The following is a 16,288-nucleotide window of genomic DNA, read 5'->3' as shown; positions in this document are numbered from 1 at the left end:
CTGAATTGTACGTAGTGTATGAGTGTGTGAGAATGAGTGTGTGTGGATGTTTCCCAGGGATGGGTTGCGGCTGGAAGGGTATCCACTGTGTAAAAACTTGCTGGATAAGGTGGCGGTTCATTCCGCTGTGGTGACCCCGGGCTAATAAAGGGACTCAGCCGACAAGAAAATGAATGAATGGATTTGGGTTTAGTTTAATGTCATTACATTATTGATTTTCTTTTTTTAGTTTAGCTTTTATTTTGTGAACACAGTTCTGTTTATTTTTTAAACATTTAGTTTCAGTTTTAGCCATTCTAGTTTAGCAGAGTAAACAGAACATCTTTTTGTTGAGTTCAGCATTTAGTTTACTGTTTGCACATCTTACATCAACTCTTGTAAAAGCCTACTGGTGATGAAAATAAAACAATTGTTTGAATATAACACTGACCCCAAAACCACACAAATGCAATGAATAAAAGTCCAAAAATAAAGAATTCAGACAAACTTCTTCATATTTTTGCTGAAAGTCCATGCTTTTATCACGTCTCGCTTGGATTTTTGCAATTCTCTGTTTTGAGGGTTACCAGGTAATTCTCTCAAGATTTTGCAATACATCCAAAATTCAGCTGCACGTGTGTTGACAAATAAATCGTCTCGATCTCACATCACTCCTATACTCCAATAGCTTCACTGGCTGCCCGTCAAGTCTCGTATTGATTTTAAGACATTGATTTTAAGAGGTTCATGGTTCGCTCCAGGTTACATTTGTGACTGTGGAATGCTCTTCCCACTAACATTAAGAATGCTGGTTCATTGGACGCTTTTAAAAAGCTACTTAAAACTCATCTTTTTATCTTTTTAATTTGTGATATCTTTAATTCTTACTGTGTTCTTTACTGTATTTGTTTATTGTTTTACTGTGCTTTGTTGTTTTTACCTTCTTTTAAGCGCTTTAGGTTTTAGAAAAGCATGTTATAAATGCAATATATTATTATTATATATTTTGGATCATACTGTACATGTACTGTAGTTAAATGTAACCACACTGATTCTACGCCACCCAACCTGCTACGAGCTGGTATCAAACCGGCGACTTTCCGCATGGGAGTTGGTTGCTCTACCAAGGAAGCTAAAGTCCATGGCCTCTAGTGTTTGTCGCTAGAAGTCAGAGGAGTGAGATTTACCTGCACAGCACTTATACTTGCTGGCCTCTGTTACGTAAACATGAAAACACTATTAAAATGTGTCATGAATTTTCACCGGAATTTTTTCACTTGAGTTGAACATATTAAACACAATTGATGCGATATGCATATGTACAGTACATTTATGCTATGCATAGCTATATGTGTATGCTATATGCACAGAGACCTTTAATTTTGAATCAACTAGCTCAGGAGCTTCCAGTGAACTGTCATGCCATTATAAAAACACCGCATTTAAGATTTGTTTTTGTTTAAAATCATTGATCTTTAATGGTGGCAGAAGTAGTGAATGTGATTTGTTGCTCCTGCAGAGCGGGTCCTGAAGCACTGCATCTGATATATCTCAGTATGTGTGTCTCTGTACGGAGAGCTGAGAGAGAAGATCAGTCCCACACAGCAATGCTGACCGCCAGACAACACTGGGAAAGATGGTGAGTATCCGCTTATCTGGAAGAGCACATACACTTGAAACCAGGCCATAACCATTTTTTTAATGTCTGATGGTAGATCATACTAAACGTGTACTATTTTAGGTCTGTTAGGATTACCTAAATGATTTACATTTGCTAAATGCTAGAATATTGAGCGATTTATTTTTTTGGAGGTTTTTTTTTTACTAATTTCTAGACAGTCAAAAGTTTACATACATTTCCTTGCTATTTTTTTAGCTTTGCTTTTAAACTGTAGAACTTTGGTCAAATGTTTTGTCCTTCCACAAGCTGCTCACAATAGTTGGAAGGAATTTTGGCCCATTCCTCCTGACAGAATTGGTGTAACTGAGTCAGATTTGTAGGCTGTCTTGCTCACACAACCTTTTTCAACACTGCACACAGATTTTTTTAGGATTGAGCTCAGGGCTTTGTGATGGCCACTCCAAAACATTCACTCTGTTGTCCTTAAAGCACATTTTAAGCTTAATTTGGCAGCATGCTTAGGGTCATTGTCTGGTTGGAAGACCCGTTTGTGGCCAAGTTTTAATTTTCTGGCTGATGTTGCTTCAGTATTTCTACATAATGTTCTTTCTTCATGATGCCATCTATGCTGTGAAGTGGACCAGTCCCTCCTGCAGCAAAACAGCCCCACAACATAATGCTGCCGTCCCCATACTTTACATTTGGGATGGTGTTTCTAGGCTTGTAAGCTTTTACCCTTTGTCCTCCAAATGTAACACTGGTCATTACGGCCAAACAGTTCAATCTTAGTTCCATCAGACCACAGGACATGTCTCCAAAAATGATTATTTTTCCCAGTGTAATTCAGCTAATTGTAATCGGGCTTTTTTGTTGATTCTGGCTTGTTGATTTTCTCATGTTGTCACAAGGAAGCAGTGTGTTTGAGGTTTTCCTTAAATACTACTCTACAGTTGTGCCTCCAATTAACTCAAATGTTTTCAATTAGCCAATCAGAATCTTCCAAAACCTTAACACCATCATCTGAGCCTTTTCAGAGGCATAATAATTTTATTGTACGTAAACTTTACTTTCAAGAAAAGTTAAAACAATTTCTCTAAAAATATCATAACAGAAACGTGATAATCCTAACTGACCTAAAAGAGAAAAAGTTTAGTCGCATTAGCATCTGGCTTTTTAAAAATGGTTATGTGCCTTTTTATACAGTGTGTGTAAACTTCTGCTTTCAACTGTGTATGTATAAACACTGCATGCTTACACATATACATACTAGGGGTATGCAATATTTCTTCTCAGTTATTTTATCAAAATTATTGCTTTAACAATGTGCGAGCTAAATCAAAACACTTCACAGAAAAAAATATCCATACAACATGTCCAAACTAAGCCACCACCTACTGGTGGTTTTAGTGTCTTTATCGTTTATTTATCCAAAATATAATTTAATAATGTGATCAATAAACTCCAAAAAAATTTTCACGTATACAATGTTTATCAATACTGTGCACCTCTACTTTAACCCCAGTGCATGCAAACTTGAAGGAAAACCTTCTCTGTGTGCTTTAGGCCTTATATGCGAAGTTCAGTCAGTCAGGACCTCGCTACAATCTGGCTTCAGGAAAATCTGGAGCCCACAGCTCAAAAACAGCAGGGATTGCAAACGGGAGCTTGCACACAACAGGTACTGCGTGCATTTATATACGATGCAATATACCATATTCACTGCCTGAAAGTCCTCCAGATTCCTATTTTTGCATTTTTATGTTGTGATATTTGCTCAAAATTGAATAAAATGAATGTGCTGGGCAATCTGTATATGTAAAATATATATATACTCAAATTCATGCATATATTTCAATTTGAGAAACTTTAATTTTTATTTGGATATAAAATATATGCAAACGATTCATTCATTCATTCATTTTCTTATCAGCTTAGTCCCTTTATTAATCCAGGGTCGCCACAGCGGAATGAACCGCCAACTTATCCAGCAAGTTTTTACGCAGAAGATGCCCTTCCAGCCACAATCCATCTCTGGGAAACATCCACACACACATTCACACACACACTCATACACTACAGACAATTTAGCCTACCCAATTCACCTGTACAACATGTTTTTGGACTGTGGGGGAAACCAGAGCAGCCGGAGGAAACCCACGCGAAGGCAGGGAGAACATGCAAACTCCACACAGAAACGCCAACTGAGCCGAGGTTCGAACCAGCGACCCAGCGACCTTCTTGCTGTGAGGCGACAGCATTACCTACTGCGCCACTGCCTCGCCCATATTTGCAAACGATTATATATAAATTTACATAATCTATACATAATACACACATATCTAAATAAACTTTTATTTTGGATGTGTTTAATCACGATTAATCTTTTCCAACACAAATCATTCTTGTGCTCCAGAGAATGAGGGAAACTGTAGGGAAACCAATCAGAAATTGTTTATTAGTATAATAATAAATACCTACATTTCTTTAGATTGAGATTGGGGATTTCCTATTCAGCAAAGATGCATAAAGGGAACTGTATGTGCAATGATTTATTTATCTGTTATTAATGTTTATTTTCGTACTCATCAGGCTTTGCTGCAGCTGTTGGTTCTGTGTCAGGAGCAGGAAAGGAAACGATTGGTGGAGATTTTGCACAGGGTTTCTCTGAGTGACCTCCAAGGGCTCCGAAACACGCCTGAAAACAACGGTTAATCAACTACATATGATTACACAAATCATTAAAGGGACGTTTCATCCAAAAATGATCGCTCGGACATCATTTAATCACCTATTTCCTAAGACATTTTGTGATGGAATTTTAGGCTTAAAGGGATAGTTCACACAAAAAATGGAAATCTACTTATATTCGTATATTCACCCTCAAGTGGTTCCACACATTTAGAAGTTTCTTTTTTATGTTGAAGATATTTTGAAGAATGTTGGAAATTGGTATCCATTAATTTCCATAGTAGAAAAAAAATAGTATGGAAGTCACGTGCTACCGGTTTTCAACATTCTTTAAAATATCTTCTTTCGTGCTCAACATAAGAAACTGGAATTTAGGGGGGAGGGAGACGTTTAAACCCCAAAGTCTCTCTTATTTATTGACCTTTTGATCTGTGAATGTCAGTTTTAGATGTATTTATTGCTGAATATTGTATTCTTCTATATCTGGCTTATTATAGTTAAAGCCAAATTGTTACTTGAAAAAAGGTTTATTTTATATGCAAGTATATTTACTTAATTTCTGAAAGTAGGTTTCAGATAATAACACTATTCATTTAGTTTAGAATCATATATAGTGGAGAAAATAAGCATTGAACACGTCATGTTTATTCCTGGGAATAATATTTCTGTAAGAGCTGTTGACATGGAATTTAAAAAGATTTTAGTAAAAACCCAAAAAATACAAACATAAAAACAAAACCAAACTGTCTGAAAAATGAGTCTGTGTAACAATGCAACTACACACAGAGAAAATACTACTGAAATGTATTTAATACTTCATATAAAAGGCTTTATTAGTGATGGCAGCTTAAAGACGCCTCTCATATGGAGAATGAAGTCACATGCGTTGCTCAGGTGTGAGTTTTTCACAGAATTCAACAGAGTCTTGATGGTTCTGTGGGTCTCGTCTATCAAATCTGAGCTTTATTTTGTATATTATATTGGATTCAGGTCAGGTGATCGGCTGGGCCGTTCTACAGTTTGATTTACTTTCTCTGAAAGCATTTGAGAGTTTCTTTGACTGTGTTTTGGATCATTGTCTTGTTGAAATGTCCACCCTGGTTTTATATTCATCCTCCTGCTAATGTGTATGTTGGACTGAAGCAGCTGATATTCATTTACACTGGTGAAGGGCAGAGGGTTGCTGAAGATCTACTGAGATATTTCAGTTGCTGTCTGGGCTTTCACTGCCTTTCTACAGCAGGGCTCAACAATAAGGACTGTCCGGTGGCCCAGGGCCAGCGTGAGAGACACTTGGGACAGTAGACCGGATCATTACTGGCCCGGTTGGGACAGTGCTGCCTTGTCACTAACATTTAATTTGTCTGTGACTATTTGTCAATTGCATGTATTTTAAGTTAGTGCTTTTAAATCTTTAAATGCTACCTTCTCTGTAATGTCGTTAACAACATATTGCTTTCTGATTCGTCTTATCTGATTGATTTGACCATGCTATTTTTTTTTTTTTTTGTAACCTGGTAACAACCAGTAAAGCGTAGAAACAGCAACATGGCGGCAACATCAAATTAAAAGGCTAAACGAAAATGTCTGTCTCTAACGTGTTGGAAGTTGACATTTACATGGAAACAACCAGACAAAAAATAATGAAGTGATGTTATGCATGGTTTGCCGTCAGTTTGACAAGTCAGCCACCTTTTTAAAAATAATTTCAAACTGCAATAAAATGCCTCCCCATTTTCCATACTGCTCTTTTTGTTTGCATAACACTTATATTTACAATTGTTTTTTAAGTATTGAAATTCTAGATTTACAGACTTTATTTTTGACACATTGTTTAAAATATGTGGTTAAAAATAGCTATTAACTTCTTCTTTTTTTTGGTGGGGCCAGTGAAAATTTTGGCAGGGCAAGTAAAAATCTAAACCACTTGCCCGATCGGACCAGTAGAAAAAATCCTTAGCGTTGAACCCTGTACACCTCCCTTTCTTCATGTGTTCAATACTTTTTCCCTGCGTCATTACACAGAACTTCATTTGTAATCTAATTAGTTTTGTTTTCTTTGCGAATATGAATTTCTTTTTAGTTGTTACCAACATCCAGGTAAAATTTCAAGTCAACAGCACCTTTAGAAATATGTTTTCTGAGAAAAATGGTGACGTGTTCAATACTTATTTCCTCCGCTATATTACAAACATAATAAAATAAATGTTATGAAGCTCATCCAGGTTTGGGTGAAATCTCCCCTTCAGCACATCAGCAGTAAAATACACCTCTCTGGTTTTGATTAACTCTGTGCATGTGTGTGTGTGTTTAAGCTGTGCCGCATGGAAACGCAGTGGACCAGAGCTGTGTTTCCAGCCTGCAGCAAATTAAATCCTCCCTACAGGAAGCTCATGGTTCTCCTAGCGGACCCTTCGCCCCAGGGTGTTCTGGGATTGATGTGTCATGGGGCGACTGTGCCATTCATTTGCTGAACCAGCTGACACAAGCACATGAAGACGAGGCCTGGACTGTCCTATACTCTCTTCCAGATTTGGTAAATCTCTCACACACAGGTTTATTATATTATATACATATTACTATATTGTCATTAAAATGGTGGTTAGTGGTTAGCACTGTCGCCTCACAGCAAGAAGCTCGCTGGTTTGAGTCCCGGCTGGACCAGTTGGCATTTCTGTGTGGAGTTTGCATGTTGTCCCCAAGTTGGTGTAGGTTTCTTTCGGATGCTTCGGTTTCCCCCACAAACACATGCGCTCGGTGAATTGAATAAGCTAAATTGGCCCTAGTGTATGAGTGTGTAAGTGTGTATGGGTGTTTTCCAGTACCAGGTTGCAGCTGGAAGGGCATCTGCTGAGTAAAACAAATGCCAGAAAAGTTGGCGGTTTATTCCGCAGTTGCGACCCCTGATAAATAAGGAAGTAAGCAGAAGGAAAATGAATGAATGAATGGATTTAGCAATGTTTTAATATTCTGAATGTGTTGTGACAGCGAGCAGAGCGGGCGATGTTTATTTAGTGAATGTGAATAAGTGTCTGTTTGTCTTCTCAGGATGCTGAGGGTCTTTGGACTTTACTCCACAAGTATGAGCGTGAGCTTCACAGACCCAGCTTCCACAACCTGAATGAGGTTCTACAGTCACGTGACCCAGCACACGTCAACAGAGACGCCAGCGCAGTCAACGCTAACACCGTAATGACAAACTAAAATACAGCTACACAATGCTCTGCACTGACACCTGTAACAACCTGTATAACCTTAATGTACAGTTGAAGTCAGAGTTATCAGCCCCCCTGTATATTCTTCCCCAATTTTTGGTCAACACATTTCTAAACATAATAGTTTTATTAACTGATTTCTTTCTAATAACTGATAACCATGATGACAGTGCATAATATCTTACTAGATATTTTTCAAGACGCTAGTATTCAGCTTAAAGTGACATTGAAAGGCTTAACTAGGTTAAGTTAGGGTAATTAGACGGTCATTGTAACCATATATTGCATAAGGTGGTTATTAATATTGACCTTAAAATGTTTTTAACAAATTAAAAACTGCTTTTATTCTAGCTGAAATAAAACAAATAAGCCTTTCTCCAGAAGAAAAAATATTATCAGACATACTGTGAGAAATTCCTTGCTCTTTTAAACATCATTTCGGCTTCAGCTGTACATTTCATAACTGTCCATTTTGGACTTTTATTAATACAAATTTTCAGTCATAACCATATTTATGTCTGCAGAACCATATTGCATGGGTGTATGATATTTATCATTTACAAATATATTGTAATTTTTGTTTTAAGGATGTAAACGTTGACATAACAGAGTAAATTACACAGTAAAAAGCATTTACTGTGTGCTAAAGCCTAAGCAGAAAGACAACATAAATCAAGATGTGAAACATAAAACAGCCGTATGTCCTCATCTTTATTAGGAGAGAGAGAGAGCTGCACAGAGAGGAGAAGAGCCGACAGAGGGTGAAAAACAAGAGGTCTGCACTGGTAAATGACGCACATTGATTTCATGCACTTTTCATATAGTTTCTTTTTCAAATTTTTCACAAATGATGGTTAACGAGTTTTTCTTGCAGTATTTCCTATACTATTTTTCCTCTGGAAAATGTTTGATTGTTTTATTTCGGCTATAATAGAAGCAGTTTTAAATGTTTTTTTTATTTTAATTTTTCATTTTTAACTCCAACCAATCAGATGATTTCTAAGCCACTATAAATACTCTCAGTTCCATATAACAGCCATCTTTGTTTTGAAGAATCCCCCCTTCCACCCCTACTCCTCCTTCATTACTTACAGTTTTTCTCGATTGCTTGGATGCAGTTGTCAACTGAAACTCCACATTTTCAAAACAGTTAACACACAGGCCTAAACAGCGGCACTCATGGTCAAAATGACACATTTTGCTTGCAAAAGGCACATATCGTGTCAAAACATTTAACTATAACAGCCTTCCATTGCTGTTATCACCAGAAATGGGGGTGAGCACGTATTTCACGCGTGCAATCAGAGTCCATGCGTGCAATCAGTGTCCATGCATGCTAAAGTTGTTTTTAAGCAGAATGTCTTTATTTGTGTGGGTGAATTAAACAAAGCCTCAATCTTTGCTTCTCCTTTCTTCTTTATCATGTCAATATAACATTCACTCCATGTATACACAGCACATATCTAAACACTGCTGTTTTCTGGCTAGCAAACAAGTTACTCTGTAGCACGGTCAAAAACCGTGTGCTTTCCCATACCTGACGCTCTTCCTCGCTTACACAGGCACCTCAGTTATAGTTTTCAGTTAGTGACACCTAGTGGACAACATAAATCACTACAACACAAAAAATGGCTCCTACATAACATATGCAACAAAAGCTAGTTTTACCTTCAAACTACACAACTTGCAAACAAGTATATGAGCTCTTTCAATTAATCATTACACAATGGACAACAAAATACAAAATACAGAACTCAAAATTACAGAACCACCATTGCTTGCCATTGTAGCTTATAGCCAATGGCATTTGTTGTCTCTATTTGGGCTGTCAAATTCGCCTTTTTGCAAAGAATTGGATCAAGAATAAGATGTGCTTTGATTGAATATATATATTGAATTCATGACATTTTTCAAACTGTGGATGAAAACTGAAATACTGTATATAAAAAAAACAGACAAAAGTAATAAAATACTGTAAATATTAGAGAAAACACATGTAAACTAATATACAGTCAAAACTATTGGGAGTATAGGACATAGCCATATTGACCTCCTCCATCAATGCTGGCACAGAACAACACAGACCTTCCATCGTTTTTATAACGTTTGCAGACTGATTGCTAATTGAAGATTTGTGTGAAGGAGTGTCAAACCGGTGCTTCAGTGATTTCATACTGATGTTGGTAGTTTTTAATAGTTAGGAATAGATGGTTTCTGTTTGGTTACCAAAATTAAACAATGGAGTTTGGACTGCTTGAATGACATCTGTGTTAACTGTTTGGAAAAATGGTGGGGAAAATGTGTCAACCCAATGAGAAAGGGTTTACACATTTGCAAGACCTGTCCTCTGCTCTGCTGGGATAGTGATAATGAAAATGAAGAGGAACCTAGTTTCTTTAACCAGGTCAAAGCAAACTAGAAAAACTGTAATAGGTGGCACGGTGGCCCAGTGGTTAGCACTGTTGCCTCACTGCAAAAATGCCACTGTTCTAGTCCTTACCAAGCCAGTCTACGCTTCTGTGCGGATTTTACATGTTCTCCCCGTGCTCACGTGGGTTTCCCCTGGGTTCCTTGGTTTCCTCCCACCATCCAAAAACATGCAACTTAAGTAAATTGACTAATTCAAATCAGCACCATAGACATGCTCCTAGTAAGTAGTTATCTCTTAGGAGTAATCATCTGTTGTAGCTACTACAGCAGGGGAATTCTCGAGATCTACCTGAGCTCAAACTCCCCTCTTCCTTTGCAAACTGTAAAGTGAGCCCCGGGCTCGAGGATCTTATGAACTCAGGGCTCTCTTCCGGGACAGCATGCCAAACAAGCTTTATAATCAATCATCAGCTAAGTGTTGAAACAAGATATTCTGAAGAATGTTGGGTAATAAAGCAATAAAAGTCAATGGCTGTTTCTTCAGTGTATCTTTCAGCAGTATGAAGAAACTCAATCAGGTTTATAACAAGTGGAGGATTAATTAAGAATGACAAAGTTGACATTTTTAGTTGAAGTTTCCCTTTAAACATATAGCACTTATAAATATATATACAATGCATTTATTGTGTATTTTTATGACTGAAGGTTGCGGCATGGCTTTAGATCCAGAAGACACTCCATATTTAGAGATCCTCTGTGTCCGAGATCCACGAGATGAAGACATGATGGAGAGGAGAGACGGAGACAGAGAGAGAACAGGAGAGCAGGAGGAAATTTCAGTGGAGAAGCAAAACTCTCTGATCACACTGGCCTGGAGCAAACCAACACACACCGACAGTCACTTTCAGGTACACACACACACACACACACACACACACACACACACACACACACACATACACACATGCATCCTTTCTGTATTAAATTCCCCCTGAAGTCAGCATGAAATCAAATGTTGCTCTTCTTAAACTTTTATTGGAGGAAAGTTTACTCGCATGTGACTTGTTTTAACTCTTTTGGTCTGTTTAGAAACTTCAACCAAGAACAAAAAGCAACATTGTAACAATTTTAATCCCTGTTTTGTAACAAAACAATCGATCTATACAGTGTAATAAAATGCCCGTAGTTTTCAGGGTAAAAGATTGTAACTTGTAACTTAATTATAAAACATGAAATTCCAGTTGAATTAACAGTTAAATTCTGTTAATATAAATACAAAAAACTTGATATTTTTTACGTTATTGTTTTGCTAAAATTACATTATTTTATCGTAACAACCCTTAAAACCATTGAAAATTCAAAGAAACACTAAAAAGTAGCCACTGTTTATTTATTTATTTATTTTATTTATTTTTTTAACAGATGCACTGTATACTGTTATAATGTTGTTTTTTTAAATAGTAAATCACAACGATATGGTCTACCGTAATATGTGTGTATTTATATGGACGTGTGCCATTTTAGGCTTGCATTAGTCTATTTCTAAAATTTAAATGCATGATTATAATTTTTTGGTAATATTTAGATTTTTATTATTATTATAACTATTACTACTACTACTATTATTATTATTATTATTATTATTGTAAAGGGATCCTTCAGATTTAGACAGGATCTAACTGGAAGTGTTTTCAAATGCTCAGTTGTTACTGATTGAAGAAATGAACTAGTGTCATGAAATTGTATTCAAAATTTATATTTAATTTAATTTGTGATGTTTCAAAGGTACTGACTTCATTTTAGTCTGCTGGTCATAATAATTGTACATGTTGCATTCTCTTAATGTTATGTGCAACAGTATATATTTATCTGTCTTTATTTTAATGACTTTTACAGTTCCCTTAATTAAACCGTAAACTGAAAAACATCTCAACCACAGCTGCCAGTTTTTTTACCGTAAATTTTACAGGATTTTTATTTATAGAGAAGGTGTGAAAGCACCCTAAGTTAACAATGTTTCTTCTTAAAATTATTATTGTTGTTGTTTTTTGTCAGTTCTAAGTTATTTTAAGTCATTTAACCTTAAAAAACACCTTAAAACGGACTCATCATGAGGGTAATTGAATTCAAAATAAATATTTAATGCTATTACTACATATTTAATTACTTTTACTATTATATTTAATGAAATACTATTAATGCAACAATAATTACTGTGTATTAATAGTAACACCCAAAACACTTTAATTTTGGTTTCAGGGGGACTTTAAAGGGATTGCTTACCCAACAATTCTAACTTTTAATCCAAACCTGTATTCTTTTTATACAGGCAAATGATGACAGACTTTTAATTTTGGGTGGTTTGTCTATTAAATCAGCACATTGATTTATACATAGACCTATTTGATTGTGTAGGAAGGCAGCTCGGCTGGACAGGAAGAAGAAGTGGACTCTGTCACAGTGCAGGAGGAAAAACCTGAAAACACAGTACCTGTACCTGAGACTAATCCCTCAGATGTGAACATTTACACACACCAGGAGAACACGAGCAGCATCTCGGTGCAGCAATGCGAACACTATGAACAAACACATTCAGATCACACTGACTGTGTGGAGGGAGAAACCCTGGAGGATTCAGGCATCATCATGGTGAGATTATTTATTCAGATGACTTCCTGATTATTTTAAGCTGATCCACAACAAAAAGTGTCTTTTGCATAATATCTGTAATGTGTAATTTGTGAAATTATAAATGTTGGATAACAGGATCTCAACCTTTTTTCTTTGGCTTAAACCATGTGATATAAACTATATATGAATATTTTTACGTAAAATTAGATGAATTTTTTTTTAAAGTTTTTTAAAATCTATCTATTTGTCGTATTTCTAAATTGACTTAATGCTTAATATTTTATTATTTTATTCATGACAATAAAATAACCCCACTAGTGTTCCACCAGTGACGATATACAGCCATATTGCACTGCTACGAGTGTGATATTGCGTTTGTACAACAGTTCGACAGCATAATCATGTATATGAAAAAGTCTTAAATTCCTTTTATAAGAGGAACTACTTTCTTCCACCATTCATTCACATCTGCAGCTGATGTCAGAACAGCAGAAACCGTTGCTCATTCACCGACGTCACTTTAGAGCTAGTCTTTGAATGATTCTCTAGCGTAATGTCTAAAGGGATGACAAAACTGCTGATTTTACTGACATTTTAAGATTTCCCAGTATTTCTCTGTTGAAAATGTGAGATCACAATATTACTACACTCTAAAAAATGTTGAGTTATTTATTTAACCCAATGGTTGGATTATACATATTTGGTGCTTTGCTGTTGTTTTTTTTAAACCTTTATTTTGTTTTGTTAATTACTCAACCAGTTGAGTTAAATATTTGGTGCTTTGTTGGATTATTTTGAACCTTTATTTGGTTATTTATTTAATAACTCGACCAGTTGGGTTAAATTTTATAATTTCAGCAGTCAATTGATTTAACTGACACAAAGCAGCTGTGTTAATATGCGTGAGTAATTAATAGACCCTAAATTAATAAGTAAATTAAAGATTAGATTTAGTTTAATTTTGTCCATCACAATAAAATAAACCCCCTAAAATTCTCATTAGGAAGTTAGGAGCTGCGTGTGTAAATAAATAAATACACAAATACATTAATAGTTATTTTAATAATTAATAATATTGTAATAATTTTATAATCATAAAAAACTTAAAGCTAGAACCTAAATTAAAATGTAATTAAAAATCAATATTGAGTGTTTCCCTCAGAATTCTGTTTCTTGCCAATCATATAAACTATTTATGAATGTTTAGAATTAAAATATCATAATTTGTATGTATTTTTGTAATTCATTTATTTGTATTTTTTCTAAATCGTCAAAGGTTAGAAAAATACACATGAATTAAATTAAGTTTAATTTAATTTAATAAAATATTGTCCCTCTCAATAAAACAAACTCCCCTAAAAAGTTAGGAGCTGCGTGTGTAAAAAAAAAAAAAAAGATAAATAAATACATTAATATTTAGTTATAATTTTACAATGCCTTTCACAAAGCCAAGGCTTAAAGATAAAGCCTAAATTAATAAGTAAATTAAAAATAAATGTAAAACCACTTTTACTTTTTTATGTTACTTTGTCTTTCACTTACACCAATCAGAGCACGTCCACTGAAAATAATTAAAAACACACCAAATACTCTGATTGTTTTATTCAGGCTGATCAGCAGCAGGACTTCAGAGATGGATATTTTCCCCTCAAGCCTCTCACTGACATCCATCAGCCCGACTCAACAGCAAACACTGACACAACAGACACAAACACACACACACCACCAGCAGCAGCAGCACATGTGTGTTCCTCAGACAGTGACACCACACACACACTGGAGATCCCTGAAGATCAGCAGATGCAGAGAGAGGAGACCATGAGATGTTTGGTGGACATCCAGAGGAGAGCAGAGCGACGCTGGCAACGAGACCGAGACCGACAACTGCTCAGGGTGAGAAATGCAGAACATCACACCCAACAACTGCTCTGTCCGATGTGGTTTATGGATGCTGGAAAAATTATGCTTTGCTAAATGATAGTTATTATATGCAAATGAGATAACTCTATATGTTTAGTTGACCTAATGACATCTACAAATAACAGTAATTGGGGCTGGGTTATATGACAAAAATCTCATGTCACCAAATAAGTAATCTCAAACCCTGATAACGATATACAGTTGGAGTCAGAATTATTAACCCCCCTGTTTACTTTTTCCCCCCAATTTCTGTTTAACGTAAAGAAGATTTTTTTCAACATTTCTAAACATCATAGTTTTAATAACTCATTTCTAATAACTGATTTATTTTATCTTTGCCATGATGACAGTAAATAATATTTAACTAGATATTTTTCCAAGACACTAGTATTCAGCTTAAAGTGAGACTTAAAGGCCTTACTAGGTTAATTAGGTTGACTAGGCAGGTTAGGGTAATTAGGCAAGTCATTGTATAACGAAGGTTTGTTCTGTAGACTATCGAATAAAAATATATAGCTTAAAGGGGCTAATATTATTGACATTAAAATGGCCTTTAAAAAAAAATTAAAAACTGTTTTTATTCTAGCCAAAATAAAACAAATAAGACTTTCTCCAAAAGAAAAAATATTATCAGGCATACTGTGAATATTTCCTTGCTCTGTTAAACATCATTTGGGAAATATTTATAAAAATTAAATTAAAGGGGGGCGAATAATTCTGACTTCAGCTGTATATAATGATATAGTACTTTTGGTAACACTTCAGTTTAAGTACAATTTACTACTGGCTTATTACCTGTCTGTTATGAAGATATTAACTGTTTGTTAGTAATTAGTAGTTTATTGAGCTAAACATTTTAGTTAATGGTTAATAGCATAAATTGGACATTAAAGGTGCAGTAGATTGTCTTCAGAAACATTTTTTTGTTGTGCTGGTTGAAAGTCTCTTCACAGTCTAATAGTAATGATTACAGTAAATGATCTAAATGTGTTTATATGTATTTTTATATTCTGGGTAAAGCATAAAACTAAAAAATGTTTATCCAATTAAATAGAGTCGGACCGTCATCTCCCTTAATTCCGATAGGCAGGTCAGACTGTCTGTCAGCAAATGTAGATTCCGACTTCTGCGCAAGCTGCGGGCCGCTCGCAGATGTCGAGTCGGAGCCGGAGGACAGACGAGCTCGGGCCGATTACTGTAAAGCCAGGCGCGGGTATAATTCGCCCTTAAAGCGGCCGCGCGGTCACCAGACGGACCGGGAGAAATCAAATGCTGAATTGAAACTTTTAAAAACCTGAATCAGTATTGGAGTTACTTTAGCACGCTGGTAAAAGGACGACACCATGGCTGAAGTTTTACTGTTAGACAGGTCATGTTCTGTTTTGAAACTATTTTATGTAAGATTGTGTTTTGTTATGAAGGACTTATATGCACAGACGTGTTGTTCAGCCACTGAAATCTCCCGGTGAAAGACTGATGTGATTATTTTCAGTTTCATAAGGTTCTTTGACAGCATCTATAATGTAGATTTATATTTAGTTTAACAACAAAACACCAGTAAATAGCGCTATTCCGCCTAACCTGCTTTACTGAGCTGAAGTTGCTTTTATTTTCACATTGGGTCATTTTTGAACAATGATAGCCTTCCTATACTGTTTACCATGCTACTCTGAATATTCGCTCTGAAATAGCATGTAATTCCTGCACGGCGCTGGCACTAACTAACTGGCGAAATGATATGAACTAGTGGGTTGTCTGTCGGCTGTTGTGACGCGGTGCGCGCGCTTGCGATTTCAGGGGGTGTGGCTTTGAATCACAGTCCCTCCCCGCCGTCCAAAGATAATATGTTAAGCGGTTAGCTTTT

At 35.9% G+C, this 16,288-nt stretch overlaps 1 protein-coding gene across 3 annotated transcripts in view; it reads left to right on the top strand.

The window, feature by feature from the left end:
* LOC101882393 (uncharacterized) overlaps positions 1-16,288 on the top strand; it is a 771,022-nt gene that overhangs the window by 751,007 nt on the left and 3,727 nt on the right. For all 3 annotated transcript variants that reach the window (XM_073930258.1, XM_073930257.1, XM_068214871.2), the window contains 9 exons: positions 1,499-1,618; positions 3,164-3,278; positions 4,190-4,307; positions 6,604-6,824; positions 7,337-7,477; positions 8,222-8,288; positions 10,579-10,781; positions 12,289-12,522; positions 14,113-14,397. In XM_073930258.1, the coding sequence (XP_073786359.1) occupies positions 1,499-1,618; positions 3,164-3,278; positions 4,190-4,307; positions 6,604-6,824; positions 7,337-7,477; positions 8,222-8,288; positions 10,579-10,781; positions 12,289-12,522; positions 14,113-14,397 (1,504 nt within the window). The remainder of the gene's footprint in view (positions 1-1,498; positions 1,619-3,163; positions 3,279-4,189; positions 4,308-6,603; positions 6,825-7,336; positions 7,478-8,221; positions 8,289-10,578; positions 10,782-12,288; positions 12,523-14,112; positions 14,398-16,288) is intronic.

This window comes from Danio rerio, chromosome 18, assembly GCF_049306965.1.
Source record: "Danio rerio strain Tuebingen ecotype United States chromosome 18, GRCz12tu, whole genome shotgun sequence".
Lineage (NCBI taxonomy): Eukaryota > Metazoa > Chordata > Actinopteri > Cypriniformes > Danionidae > Danio > Danio rerio.
Note: the sequence above shows the minus strand (reverse complement) of the source record. Positions and strands in the feature narration are given on the sequence as shown.